At 54.6% G+C, this 14,808-nt stretch overlaps 1 protein-coding gene across 3 annotated transcripts in view; it reads left to right on the top strand.

Annotated features, from left to right (window-relative positions):
• TAF8 (TATA-box binding protein associated factor 8) overlaps window positions 1-14,808 on the top strand; it is a 29,078-nt gene that overhangs the window by 13,239 nt on the left and 1,031 nt on the right. The window contains exons 8-9 of one of the 3 annotated variants that reach the window (XM_002714675.6): window positions 4,277-4,416; window positions 4,697-8,039. The exons of 1 other annotated variant lie outside the window; for it this stretch is intronic. In XM_002714675.6, the coding sequence (XP_002714721.2) occupies window positions 4,277-4,416; window positions 4,697-4,709 (153 nt within the window). In that variant the 3' untranslated portion in view covers window positions 4,710-8,039. Of the gene's footprint in view, window positions 1-4,276; window positions 4,421-4,696; window positions 8,040-14,808 lie in introns of those variants that run through there. One more of the 3 variants, XM_089333959.1, reaches the window with a different exon arrangement.

The following is a 14,808-nucleotide window of genomic DNA, read 5'->3' as shown; positions in this document are numbered from 1 at the left end:
GAATACAGGGTGGGGGAGGGCGTGAGAGGAGGGGGCCTAGTGCCCGAGTGGAGGGCCTGGCCCGGCCTTCTCACACGCATTGCTTTTATTTAAGATGTTATTTTTTTGAAAGGCAGTTACTGAGAGAGGGAGAAGCAGAGAGAGATCATCCGTTGGTTGACTCCCCAAATGGCTACAACAGCTGGAGCTGAGCTGATCAGGAGCTTCATCTGGGTTTCCCACATGGGTACGGGGGCCCAAGCACTGGGCCGTCTTCCTCTGCTTTCCCAGGCCATAGCAGGGAGCTGGACCAGCAGTGCAGCAGCCGGGGCTCAAGCTGGTGCTCATGGGATGCCCGTGCTGCAAGCAGCAGCTCAGCCTGCTACGCCACAGAGCCAGCTCAGACATTCCACACTAGAGAGGAGATAGGGCCACACTGGGTGAGGGGGCGTGGGTGTTACGTCCTGGTTGTGGACGTCGATACAAGGACGAGGCCCTGCCATTGCTCCTGCATCTCGAGAGAGAGTGCCAGGAGAATCCCACATCTGCAGGAAACGCTAATGCTGCTCAGCTTTCAGGGTCCTGCGGTCAGGCGTCTGCATTCAGCCGTCCTTGGAAATCAGCGGTGGCCTCGGTGCTTGGTGGCTGCAAGCTGACCGAGTGTCCCAGGACACTATGCACCACGTGGCAGCCAGCAGCTCAGGGCAAGGGGAGAGGGCCCGTGCGCTGTTACTTGCTGAAGCTCTCTGTGCTGTTGAATTGCTCCTTCCAGAATTAGGGCCCACAGCCCGTGGCTGGACAGGAAGCAGAGGAGCTTGTTACTCTACACTTCTGTTTGGGCTCAGTTAATTTGGGCTGAGTTAATGGTGATCGGGTCTTGAGCTAAGTCAGGTTCACCTAATGAGCAGAGGCTTCTCAGCCAACAGTAGCCTGCCTCTGTACGTGTGGTGTAGTTAAAGGGCCTGCACGTGCGTCACCTAGGATTCCACGTGGTGACGAGTGATGGCATGGCGGTGGTCGTGAACGCTACTGCCCAAGGACTCCCGGATACATGGAGGCCGAGCCTCGTCCCCAGCACAATGCAGAAAGGTGTGCCCCTCTCAGCCGCAAATCCAGGATGGACCACCTTCCTGATACGTGGCTTTGATTCCCCAACATCTGGGTTGGCTTCTTCACACGAAGCAGCAGGAATAGGAACACCTCCCTCAGTGAAAATGGGGAGCTGAGTGCCCGCGAGCTGGTGCGCATCTGTGCCCGGCACCTGGCAGCTCAAGGCACGTGTTCCTCTCTCCCCTGCTGTTCTGGGCTCTGCAACCACGTGCCCTCCTGTAGAAACCAAAAGACTTCAAAACAGATTCCAGCAACAGTGTGTATATGGGCGGTTGGACTTGATAACATTTTGTTGGACCGGGAAATGCATTTCAGAATTCAGAATGTGCAAAAAGGCACGTGGTGGCAGTTCTCCTCCCACTGTGTTCTCTGCTGTCCACTCGGCCTCCTGCAGAGCAGGCATCTCCCCATGTGTTTCCAGAGACATCGTCTGTGTCATTGCCGCGGACGCAGACAGCAGCTCACCAACCAGTCTCGCTTCCCCTCACCTCTGTCTCCACCTTCTTCTCACGTTTGTGTGTGGAGAGCCTCTCCGGCCCGTACAGCTCCGTGGTGTGCTGTGGTATGGGTGCGGCAGGTGCACTCCGCCCTGCGTTCAGGGACACTGCTGCAGCGCAGTCAGTGCGATTTTAAATCATTCCATACTGGGGACTGTGTATCTCAAGCACTGTTGCTGGGTAGTACTTTGTTTATCTCTGTGTGCTTGAACGTTAAGGAACTGTCCATTAAATAGGGTAAAGTAGATTTGTATTTTCATAAATCCCACATTTGAATGAGCTGCCTTCCGCAGGCCATCCAGATGTCTCGGCTTTTACTCTTTTATGAAAACTCAGCCCAGCATTCACTCAAGGTATTCGTTTAGCACCTCCTCTGTGTACCTGCCATCCTGGCTGCTCGGGAGAAAACCTCAGGAGAATGGCAGGAAGTAAACAAATCATTATGCCATGCATCAAAGAGGAAAGTGCTGTGGGGAGCAACAGAAGCAGTCCTGGAGGATCCAGGGTGAGGACGGGGGTGTCAGGGTTCCCCCCCTGGGGGAGGTGCTGCTGAGAGGTGTGCTCTGAGCAGCGGGGGTAAGGAGGGGGAGGAGGCGGGGGTAAGGAAGGCAGAGGTGCGGGGCAGAGGGACAGGCCGTGCACAGGCCCTGAGGAACGCAGGTGGCTGTGGCAGGAGGCAGGGAGGGGTCGGGTCAAGCAGGGCCTCTCAGTTGCTTTTCACCAGGTGAGGAGGGACATTCTAAAATTTTGAAGTTCGTTCTCATTTATTGGAAAGGCAGAGAGAGAGAGAGCTTACATTTTCTGGATCACTCCCCAAATGTTTGGCACAGCCAGGGCTGGGCCAGGCTAAAGCCAGGAGCCAGGACCTTCATCCAGGTTTCCCACATGGGGAGCAGAAACCCAGCTACTTAGCCGTCACTGCCATCTCCTGGGGTGCGTGTTAGCAGGGAGCTGGGTTGGAAATGTAGGCAGGACTCCCTCCCAGGCACTGTAATACAGGATGCAGCATCGCAAGCCCCAGCTTAAGCTGCTGCACTGCAGAGGCTCCCCCCCACCCCCAGGCACTCATTAAAGAGACTCTGTGTGATGAGAATGAACTGCAGAGGGAGGGAGCCCTAATCCAGTGAGGCCGACAGTGGGTCCTACAGGGTGGCTGCAGTGGTCAGGTCTGCCTGGATTTTGAGAGGAAGGCCAGGATAGGAGGTGTCTGAGAACAGAAATGAACAGGCACCACCGCGAGTTCACAACGGCACTCACAAGCTCTACTTGGGAGAAGAAGTCCAGGCACCCTGCTCTTGGGAGAAGCCGTGAGGCGAATAGAGAGCCCCAGGACCCACCAGCAGTGGCCCTGGGCTGGCTTTTCAACAGCACTCACTGAGTCATCCCAGCCTGTGTGATCTCCAAAAGCACTTGAGGCTCCTGTATCGGACTCCAGAAGGTTGAAGCCAGATACCCAAGGCAGGCCTGGCACAGGAAGTGTGTGTCTGCACCTGGTCTGGCATGAGCTAGCTTGGCCTTGGGGCACTCCCTTTCCAGAGGGTCTCCAGAGGGTCCCGAGTGGCTCTAGATCACCCTGTGGGTCCCCCTTGATTGGGTGTTGGAGAGGATGTGCACATGGGTCTTTGGGGAGAACAGACTTGGTGGGACCTGGAAGCCCACACCCTGGGCCAGCTGGCCCTTGCGGGGGAAGGCTGTTTGTTTTGTGCCATCTGACCAAGGCGTACTCTCCTCTGCCGTCGGCTTTCACAACAGCCTCTCCTGGTTGAGGTTGGTGAGGGCCCCTCTGGTCTGCCCAGCAATCCTCTCAATGTCGTCTTCCTCGATGCGGCCACCAGGGGGCGCAGCCCAGCAGCTTCTGAGCCAGATCAACAGTTGACACCCACCCCAATGCCCCGCCCCCCCGACCCCACCCCGCAGCCTCTGCTCATTTTAAAGAACTTGGGAAACAGAGGAGAGTATAAATAAGGAAAGGAGAATCGGTGTCACCCTCCCAGGGCAGTTTAAAATTTCAGCGTGTTGCCTTTTTTCTGTCAGTAGACATTTGTGATTTTGAAAAGTTTAATTGGGATCATACTTGAATATACATGAATTTATAAACTTTTCTCCAAAATCACCTTTCCTGCAACAAACTGGACTAAAAAACCTAACAGGTCACAGATACGGATGATGTGGTATGTTGGTAGCTGGAAAGTCTTGGGGCTCGAGAAGTTTCTGGCCTTTGCTGGGATATTCCGGCTGCTACCACGTTGCAAGCACCGGAGACTCGGAGATGTCAGGGGAAACCTGTTGTGACTTCAGTTAGCTCTGGGCTAGGAGTCGGCTGTGCAGGCGATCGCTCCGGCATCCAAGGTCACCTTCCTCTCTGTTTATCTCCCCACGGGTTGGGCTTCGTCCCTGGAGCAACTGAATCGTAGCCCCGACTGCTTGCCTCTCCCAGATCTCCATCCTTCCTAAGTCACGTCCCTGACTTCTCAAGAGGGTCGAGACCATGTCGTGTGCTCCAGTCTCGCTTTCCCCTCCGGGCCAGTGCCTGCCTGGGCCGTGTCTCGCCTGCGGCAGAGGTGGGAACCATGGACGGAAGGCAGCGTCCAGGCTTGGGGTCGCTCAGTGAAAGGGTCAGTTCCTGTGGCGGGCAGAGTCTCTTTCCTCATGCCGCTGGTGTTCTGCTTTATTTCGGCTTTTGCTCAAAGGATGATTCTGGAGCTGAGAAGGAAAACGCGTCTGTGCTGCAGCAGGCCCCCTCCTTGCCGGGCAGCCGGAACGGGGAGGAGAATGTCATCGACAACCCCTACCTGCGCCCCGTGAAGAAGCCCAAGATCCGCAGGAAGAAGTGAGTCAGAGCCGGGGCAGGACAGGCTGCTCTGCTTGCCCAGGGCAGCCTTTCTGCTCTCGGCGGGAGAGAGCTCACCTTGGGAGCAGCTCTGTGCTGAGAGGAAACCTCCCCCGCCCTCTCCCCGCTCAGCTCCCCTGTGTGCCTCTTGTTCCTGAGCGGTTGCGTGTCCGTAGCCTGCGGGCCACCCTCGCACCCGGGCCCCAGCCTCCCCTAGGAGGAGAGCAGGTTGGGAGGGGGGCACCCACCAGGCAGGCTCCATGGTTATTCTTCTTTCTAGGTCCCTCTCGTGAGCTGAGAAGGAAGCCTGGCTTGGACAGGGATGGGGACGCCACCCTCATGGCCGAGGCTGTGATGGGCATGGGTGTGACGGCGACCTGGGAGGTTTGGGTGAGAAAACACCGACGCAGTCCTGAGGCCTCTCAGTCAGCTGGCCACGCGGCAGCCTCCTGCCTGCAGCCTCAGCCAGGGACTTCGCTTGTGACCGTGGGACTCAATTCCTTTGCAAGCCCAGGGAAGGCGACAGGGAGAAGGGCACACGTTGCTGCCTTGCGTCCTGCCAGGAGGCCTGTATCCCTACTGTTGAATCACACCTGGGACAATGGTTGATCATCCCGGAATCTTGTTGAGTTCTCGCCTCAGCTGGTCCCCGGGTACCTTCGTGCACCGATGGGAAGTGACTCTGCAGCCCTTGATCGTGTTGGAAATGGGCAGCGCACGCGGCACGGCTTTGACCGGAGGCAGGCAGGAGTCGGAAGCCATGAGCAGACAGGTGAACATGGAGCAAGGTGGCACGGGGGGCAGCACTGCGGCTGCACGTCGCTCCCGAGAGACTCATCACTGGCTCTCCCTCCACGGAAGGTGTGCTTAGGACCTGCTGCCTGCCCCCCTGCTTGGGAAAAGAGGTTTGCCTGACAAAAGCCTAGCGCATTGTCTGTGTCTGAGCTGCGACTTGTAGTACAGCCATCGAGTCACACAGGAAAGGGGCAGGCAGGGTGGGGGTGGGACTGAGGACTGGACCTGGCCCTTGTGTTCTGGAAGCCGAGAAAACAGCTGCTCTGCCCGAAGCCGTGTTCCTACTGCCAGCAGAAGTGGGCGGACAGGAGCCTGCCGGCCCAGCCCAGGTGGTCTCCAGGTCTCAGTCTGTTCGATCTCATCACCTCCTGGGGACAAGATTGCATTCTTAGTGAACTTTGCGAGCCAGAAACTTTTTTTTTTTAAGATTGGACCTGCGTCATGTCACAGCAAGTTAAGCTGACACCTGCGATGCTGGCATCCCATGTGTGCGCTGGTTCGTGTCTCAGCTGCTCTGCTTCTAATCCAGCTTCGTGCTAATGCAGCAGAAAAGCAGCAGAAGATGGCCCAAGTATTTGGGCACCTGCCATCCCATGGGAGACTCCAGTAGAGTTCCCGGCTCCTGGCTTTGGCCTGGCCCAGTCCCAGCTGTTGGTACAGCTGTTTGGGGAATGAACCAGTGGATGGAAGATTTCATTGTAACTCTGCCTTTCAAATCAGTAAACCTTAAAAAAACAAAGCAAAAAACCTTATTTATTTGAATGGCAGAATGACAAGGACACACACAGAGAGATACCATCCACTGGTTCACTTCCCAAATGCCCACAGCAGTCAGGGCTGGGCCAAGCCAAAGCCAGGAGCCAAGAACTCCACCCTGGTCTCCTACGTGGCAGGGCAGGAAGGCAAGGACTTGGGCCGTCATATGCTATCTTCCCAGGTACATTAGCAGGAAGCCAGATTGGAAGTGCTGAGGTACTGGGACTCGGACTAGGCCCTGTGATGGCAGCATCCGATGCTGTGACTTAACCAGATGCGCCAGCATGCCTGTCCCCAGAGAACAGATTTTTAAAGAAGATATAGAGCGCGCAGGTATCTTTAGATCTCAGAAGGAAAAGATCTTCAAACCAAACCAAGGAAGAGAAACTCCAGTGCCACCTGGAGATTCACACGGGAAGGACGTGTTGTTCCCTGGGCCAGACTCTTACAGTCCTTAGTTAACTTCTCACACCCCCCACTGGACTCCCAAAAACTGTGCAGACCTGGCTGCAGGCCCCGTGTCCTTAGGGCACTGTGCCCTGCCTCCCGGAAGGAGGACCTGCTCGTGAGGAACTAGAGAAGAGACACCACCGAGACAGCTGGATCTCCCAACCCTGGACCGCGTAGGAGCTTCCAGGTTCACAGCGACCGGAGACCCCTGCTGAAAGCAGTCAGGCCAGGCTCAGTGGACCCCTCGGGGTTGGTCTGCCGCTCAGCAGTTCTGGCGCAGTGGGTTGAAGCACAGTCCCAGATTGGAGGCGTGGCGGATCCGGCTTGCTGTCCTCACTGCCCTCAGGAGCTGTCGCCCGGGTCATTTCTGCAGTTCCCCGTTCATCCTGTGCCGTTGCCATCCCAGCCAGGCACCTGCAGGGTTAAGTGGGAGGCAGGAGAGGGTTGCCACAATTGCTGTAATTCCATTCTGGAGGGAGGCACCGGGAGGTGGCCAGGCGACGTGAGGCATTGACCCGACTGCTGCTGTTGTATGCGAGTTGCATAAGTCTCAATGCATATTTATAAATTTCTATTTTTTTTAATAACTTTGGGGGTGGTCTTGGCCAGAAACAGTAGTAAACAGCCCGTTTAAAAATGTGACTTATGAAAATCCTATAATAAAAACTTTGTAAATAAACAGTGCTGTAAACTTTACACGTGATTTGTCTTTGGAAGTTATGGCCCTGTACAAGGCTATGGACAGAAAAGGAAGGCATAGCCCTTCTGTAATTTTAAGTACCCCTGGGAACTTAGTAAAACTTCAGTTTGAGAAATTTTCCAACACAAAGTCAGACAGGAGATTATCTGAAGCCATCCGTACCCCTCACCCGGCTTTAATACTTAGCAGTGTCCCATCAATTCTGTTTCAACTGTTTCTCCCATTTTTTCTCTTCCTGGAATATTTTGGTTTTTAAAGCAAATCCCAGACAGAATGTCACTGGACCTGGAGGATGTCCCTGTGTACCTCTGATGGATCTTTCTTCAAATTTTAATTTTGAAATTACACATTCAGAGGCTGTTGTGAAAGAAAATACACACCACCAGTTCTCCCAGTGGCAGCGTCTTGCACAGCTCCCACAGTATCAAAACCGAGACCTTGACAGCGGTGCAGGCCACAGAGCTCACTCAGACTTGACCGTTTCGTCGGTGCCGTCTGTGTCTGTACTCAGCAGTTCTGTCACCGTATCAAGACATAGTTGTGCCACCACAGTTCTCTGTCATGCTCTCTCACCGTATCCGCCTCACACCCCATCCCCATCTGTAACCCCCGGTAACTACTACTTACTTCTCTTTACCCCCCATAACTTTATTTGAAGAATGTTGCAGAAGTGGAACCAAAGTCTAACTTTACTTGGCTTACTTCACTCTAAATCTCCCGGCTGTTGCCTGTGTCTCCCAGGAGTGGTGGTGTGTGTTGTGGATGTACCACAGGGTAACACACTTTGCCTAATTGTCCATACCGTGGGGGACTCCTGGGCTGTTCCCAGCTTGGGACTCTTATGAATAAAACTGTGAATATTTATATACTGGATTCTGTGTGAACGTTAAGTTTTCTTTGTAATAAATGCCTCAACATGTAATTGCTGGGTCCTGTGGTAGCTGCATGTTTCATTTGATAAGAAACTAGCGAAACTTACCCAGATCAGCTGGACCGTCTTCTGTCCTCACGAGCCATGTGTGAGTGGCCCTGTGTCTCTGCGTCCTGTCTGGCGTCGCCATTGTCATTTATTTTAGTCATCCTGATGGGTACATAGTGCCGTCTCATTGTGGCCTTAATTTGCCTTTTCCCAACGATGTCGGACACATGAAGACTCTGTTTACTGTCTGTGTGTCGTCTTGGGGAAATGTCTATTTCTGGGGTTTTTTTGGTGCATTTTCTAATGAGCTGTCAGATTTCCTGACCTGTCCTGCGCACAGAGCCCTGTCGGCTCTGTGGTCCCAGGTGCTTCCTCGCACTCCGAAGCTGCTTAGCAGCCTCCTTGCAGGGCCTTGTGCAGCATGTCGATGGAGTCCACTCGCTCGCTTTTTCCATAGGTGGGTTGTTTCTAGTAACAAAACCCAACGCTCTTCACTGAGCCCAAGTCCTGGAGATCTTCTCCTGACAGGTGTATTGATTTCTGTTTGACACGTTGGTCCTTCATCTGTTTGGAGCTCAGTTTTCTGTGAGCATGAGGCCTAGGGCAAGTTCATTCTTTGACCTTTTGAATATCCAGTGGCTCCTACACTGTAGAAAACCACACTTCTTCCACTGAATGATGTTTATTCTTTGGCCAAAATTCAACTGGGGATATTTCTGTGGGTCAATAGGCTTTTTAAAAAATACATATCCACCATGTTGCGTTCACTCTCTACAGAAACAAACGGTGATGTCTTGACAGCCCCTGATGCCCAGTTCACAGTCGGACTTTTCCATTTGTCTCAAAGATGCATGTTTTTGACAGTTTGCTTCTTTGAGTCAGGATCAAGATGAGAGTCCCACATCACACTTAGTTCACGCGTCAATGCATGGCAGCCCCTGTGGCGTCGATGGACCGGGCCCGGCCATTCCCCTTCCCTGACCTTCCGCCTGCTGGTCACCAGCCCCAGCTCCTGTCTGGGCCTGGAGGAGCCCGCAGGCCCCTTTCCACTACTTCCGGCCAAGAGGGAACAAACAGGGAGCGGTAGGGCTGCCCTGAGAGAACAGTTAGAAAATGGGTGGGTTTTCAGGGGAGCCAGCGGACCAGACACCTGAGCTTTCCCCTGTTCTTTTTTATAAATTGTACTCACTTTATGGAAAGGCAGAGAGAAGTTTCCCATCCACTGGTTCTCTTCCCCAAACGCCCACCACAGCCAGGGCTGGGCCAGGCTGAAGCCAGGGGTCAGTCACTCAGTCCCAGTCTCGCATGTGGGTAGCAGGGATGTGAGCCCCTGAGCCATCACCTCTGCATTCCAGGATGTGCACTAGCAGGAGCTGCATGGGAAGCAGAGCAGGGACTTACCCAGGCACTCTGAAGTGAGTGTGGGCACATAGCAACCCAACGCTCTGCCGCAACACCTGCCCCTAGAGGTCCGGCCTTTTTTTTTTTTTTTTTTTTTTAAGATTTATTTATTTGAAAGGTAGAGTTACCAAGAGAGAGGGCTTCCATTCACTGGTTTACCTTACAGAGCTGGGCCAGGCCAAAGCCAGGAGCCAGAAGCTTTTCCAGGTCTCCCACTTGGGCCATCCTCCACTGCTTTCGCAGGCACATCAGCAGGGAGCTGGATCAGAAGTCAAGCAGCCAGGACTGGAACCGGTGCCCATATGTGATGCTGGCACTGCAGGTGGTGGCGTAACCTGCTACACCGCAGCACCGGCCCTAAGGATGTTTCTCAGTTGACAGATTATAGCTGTGCATGTTTGTGGTGTGCGACGTGGTGCATCAGCACACACTGTAATGATCAAGCCAGGGTAATCACTATCGTCTGTTTGTGGTGAAAGTGTTCAAAAACCTCTCTTCTAGCCATTTTGGAATGTAGGTGATTAGCTATGGTCACCCTGCTGCAGGAAGGGACAGAATGTGTGCCTGCTATCTGTCACGTGGTACTCATCCACTAACCTCCCCCCACCCCCCCACCCCCACCAGTCTGGTAACCACTGTTTTGCTATCTATAAGATAACTTCAAAAATTTCCACATATGAGTGAGATCATGTGGCATTTATCTTTTCATGTCTGGCTTATTTCACTTAATGTCAGGTCCAACGATTTTGTCACAAGTGACAAGATTTTGTTCTTTAAGATTGAATAATAGGGTCTGGCGCTGTGGTGCAGTGGGTTAAAGCCCCGGCCTGCGGCGCCAGTATCCCACGTGGGCACCAGTTCTGGTCCCGGCTGCTCCTCTTCCGATCCAGCTCTCTGCTGTGGCTTTCGAAAGCAGTGGAGGATGGCCAGGTCCTTGGACCCCTGTGCCCACGTGGGAGACCCAGAAGAGGCTCCTGGCTCCTGGCTCCTGGCTCCTGGCTCCTGGTTCCGGATCGGCTCAGCTCTGGCCGTTGTGGCCATCTGGGAAGTGAACCAGCAGATGGAAGACTCTCTCTTTCTCTTTCTCCCTCCCTCTCTCTGTAACTCTTTCAAATAAATAAAAATAAAAGATAAAAATAAAAAGACTGAATAATACTCCATTACGGGTAACTCCATTTTCCCTATCGGTGCAGCCGTTATGGCGACGGCTTGAGTCCCTGTCTTGTTAACTGAATAAGTGCTGCAGCAAACATCTCTGATAAGCTGATTTCCTTTCGTTGAGAAGCATCCCCAGTAGAGGGCTTGCTGGGTTGCAGGGCTGCCATGGCGTTTGCTGTCGTGGCTGTCTGAGTTTACGTTCCTGCTCACTGTGCGGGGCTCCCTTCTCTCTGCCGCCTCGCCGGCTCTTGTCCTACAGCAGATGGCCTTGCGGTCTGCATCTGCAGTGGGCACGGGCCTCTTGCCCCTCCCCTGTGCCTCTTGGACCACACCCACCTCACCCACCTGCTCGTGGCCTGTGGGTGGGAGGAGAAATGGAGCTAGCGAAGGAACTGGGTGAGGCCAGAGTGATAGTGGGCAGGCTGCGGCTGCCAGTCTTGGCTGTCCTGCACTCCTGGATGTAGCAGATGAGGGGACAAGGAGTCTAGGGCCCACGTTGCAGCCAAGAGGAAGAGGGAGCTGGGAGGTGTGTGTAAATAAAGGAGAGCCACCCCTTCCCCTAAGAGTGAGACCCAGGGGCTACACCTTCCCAGCCCCGTGGCCCCGGTGAGCAGCAAGGGAGGCGAGGAAGCTGGCCTTCAGCTGGGTGACCCTGGGTCCAGGTGAAACTTGGGCGCTTCACCACCAGGAAAGAGAGCGAATGGATTTGTGGAACACTTGGCAGTCTGTGCCATGAATGAGCTCCGGGGGTGTGCAGCAAGCCCTGTGCTGACACTGATCCTTGCTGACTTGGCACCATGGGCTCTCCCAGCGTGTCCCCGAGGGTGGTAGTCAGATTCTTCTCCAGGCCCCAGCCCCTCAGATCCAGCTGGGTTTCTGCCTCTGACTTGTGACCATGTTATAGTTTGGCTTCCGAGGCACCGCCCCCCCCCCCTTGCTGCCTTCTACCTCTTGGCCTCCGTTTTCCTTACCAGTTCTTCCCTGCAACCCATGCGGCTGTAGCTGGTCCCCAACACCCAGTCTCCAGCCGCCTGTGCAGGCAGACTCAGTGTCCAGCCGTCAGTCCCCCGAGCTGCCTGGTTACACTTGGCTTCAGGGTCAGGTATAGTTTGACTCCCCTTCTCCCCGCGCCACGCCCACCCCGCAGCTTCCCCACTTCAGACAGGTTAGAAACAGGAGGGTAACAGCAGCCAACCATTAGTGCTCAACTGGGCCTGGCCTGTGGAGTGACCCTCAGCGTTAGCTCACTTCCCAGTGACTCGAGAGAAGCACTCCTGTGTTCCTGTGTTCGCTTTCTTCCGAGCCTTCCTTGGCCACCAAACACTGCCCCCTCCCCCCTCCTCCCTCCTCACCCAGAAGCCTGCAGCAGCTGCTGCTGTCCCCCAGCCCATGTCCCCTGCCAGGCCCATCTTCCCACAAAGAGGACTAACAGGTCCTCCATACTGCTCTTCACATCCGCACAGCACAACCTGGCTTTCTGCCAGTTCTGTTCTTCTTTGGCGTTGCTTGATTTGCTTGTACTTTTCCAACAAATAAGGGTCTGGTACCTGCCTCTGTGCCATGGTGAACAGGACACACGTGGTCCCTGTCTCTAGGGGATCATCCCAGTGGGAGGCACACGAAGGAAACAGGACAACTGGGGGGGGGGGGGAGACTTCATGCCTGTGGGGCGGGGGAGGGGAGGCTGTTCTCACCCCGCTGCATCCTACCCCAGGGCTGGAGCTCCTCCTCCCCGCCCTTCCGCCTCCACGGCCTCTGTCCAGGCTGCACAGATTCTTGCTGCCTTCAGTCATCCATCCAGCAAGCGCGTATTGAACTTTTACAGTCCAAGTGCTGGTGTAGATGCAGGGAGACAGTGGATATGACAAGGGTACCAGAAAAAAAGTGCATGGAAAATGCAATTGAAAGATGTTATTGGCTGGTGCCACAGCTCACTAGGCTAATCCTCCGCCTGTGGCTTCGGCACCCTGGGTTCTAGTCCCAGTTGGGGTGCTGGATTCTGTCCCGCTTGTTCCTCTTCCAGTCCAGCTCTCTGCTGTGGCCCGGGAGTGCAGTGGAGGATGGCCCAAGTGCTTGGGCTCTGCACCCACATGGGAGACCAGGAGAAGCACCTGGCTCCTGGCTTCAATTGGTGCGGCGCGGCGGCCCGTAAAGGCTATTTGGGGGGTGAACCAATGGAAGGAAGACCTTTCTCTTTGTCTCTCTCTCACTGTCTAACTCTGCCTGTCAAAAAAAAAAAAAAATGTTATTGAGGCCAGCGTTGTGGCACAGTGGATTAAGCCGTGCTTGCAATGCTGGTATCACATACTGGAACACTAGTTAGAGTTCCAACTGCTGTATTTCTGATCCAGCATCCTGCTAATGCACCTGGGAAAGCAGCAGAGGCTGGCACAAATACATGGGTCCCTGCCACCTGTGTGGGAGACCCGGATGAAGTTCTGGGCTCCTGACTTTAGCCTGACCCAGCCGCAGTCAGTGTGGTCGTTTGGGAAGTAAAACAGTGGATGGAAGACCTCTTTCTCTCTCTGCCTCTCCCTCTCTCTTATTCTGCCTTTCAAATAAGTAAGTTTTTTAAAATATGCTTATTTTAGTACAAAAAAACTTGAAATCCATGCATTTAAAATACAGTTGGCATGAACTTTATTTTCCCCATTTATTTATTTGAAAGGCAGAGTAACAGAGAGGGAGAAATCTTCCATCTGCTGGCTCACTCCCCAGATGCCTGCAACAACCGTGGCTAGGCCAGACCAAAGCTAGGAGCCAGGAATTTATCTGGATCTCCCACATGGGTGTCAGGGACCTAAGCACGTGGGCTGTCATTGGCATTCTCAGGTGCGTTAGCAGGAAGCTGGATTGGAAGCGGAACAGCCAGGACTCAAACCAGGCACTTTGATATGCGAAGCAGGTGTCCCAAGTGGCAGCTTAATCTGCACCACGATGCCCACCTGCCTTGAGTATGTGCACGTAATACACATATTCCTCGCTGCTTTTGAATGTCCCCACCTTCCTGAGCTTATGGCCTAGGTCACAACAGATGTGTAATGTCAGGTCGTGAATTTTGGCTCCTGAGAGGAGGGTAATGGGATGCTGGGTCATTCAAGGAAGGGTTCATAAAGGGATTACTGCAAAGGCACAGGGAACTGCAGGGGTGGGTCAGTCCCTGGGCTGGTGCATGAAAGGGGAGAGAGCAGTCAACAGAACCTGCGGAGAGGCCTGGGTGAGAGCCTTCGCCAGAGCTGAGGCCTTAGTCCCCAAGCCCAGTCACTGTGCCTGGCAGGGAGGGGACAACCAGAGAAATGAACCCTCTGCCCTCTCCTCCCCTCCTCCCCTTCTCCCTCCTTCCACTCTCCTGCCTGCTGTCTGCCAGCCAGAAGCCAGAGGGCCGCAGCCAGCCTCCCAGGGCAGAGCACAGGGTGTATCTTAAGGGCCGGTGAAAAAGAGCCTTGTCACACAGTAGGGCAGCAGCAGGAGGAAGCACCTGCTGCAGGTGTTGCAGTTTTAGAACAGGTGGGGAAGGAAAGTTCTCTTTGACAGCACCCCGAACACCTGGATGGGTCCAGTCGTGTAGAAAAGCATCCTGGGCTGAGGGAACAGCAGTGCACCTGCTAGGAGGCAGGAACATGCACAAGCCTTGACTTGTGGGCAGCCAGATGGACAGGAGGAGTGTGGAAACAGGGCCCATGGAACAAGCCTCAGGCCTAACAGAAGGCGCTGGATGTTACTCAGAGGGAGGTGGGCAGCAGGGGGACGGCAGGAGTCCAGGGGATTGCTGTGGCCAGAAGCGGGTCTGGGAGACACCAGTTCTACATCATTCGGCACCTGCCAGACACGCAGCAGCAGAGCGGCAGCTGGTGCCCTGAAGCTGCAGGGAGAGGATCCCTGGCCCGAGACAGTGAGACAGCCAGCGCACCAGCAAGGCCAAGTGGAATGACTCCCTGCAGCCTGAGCCCTGTGCCGAGGCAGTGGGAGGAAATACAAACCCAGGGATAACCGGATAACTGCCTCCCCCTGGGAAGTGAGTCCTGTAGTCAGGGAGACAGATAAACACACGGGAGCCCATCTTACCTGCACTCACCAGGACACGGGGAACAGCTGGCAAGTTGGGCTTGGCCTTAAGGACCCAAGGGCCCAGACCTGTGCTGAGATCCTGCTGGGGAGGGGTCAGCAGCTGGCGAAGCTCTGGGAAGAGGTGAGGAAGCAGAGCAGGGGCTGG

This window comes from Oryctolagus cuniculus, chromosome 5, assembly GCF_051225735.1.
Source record: "Oryctolagus cuniculus isolate XC-2025 breed Fujian yellow rabbit chromosome 5, ASM5122573v1, whole genome shotgun sequence".
NCBI lineage: Eukaryota > Metazoa > Chordata > Mammalia > Lagomorpha > Leporidae > Oryctolagus > Oryctolagus cuniculus.
Note: the sequence above shows the minus strand (reverse complement) of the source record. Positions and strands in the feature narration are given on the sequence as shown.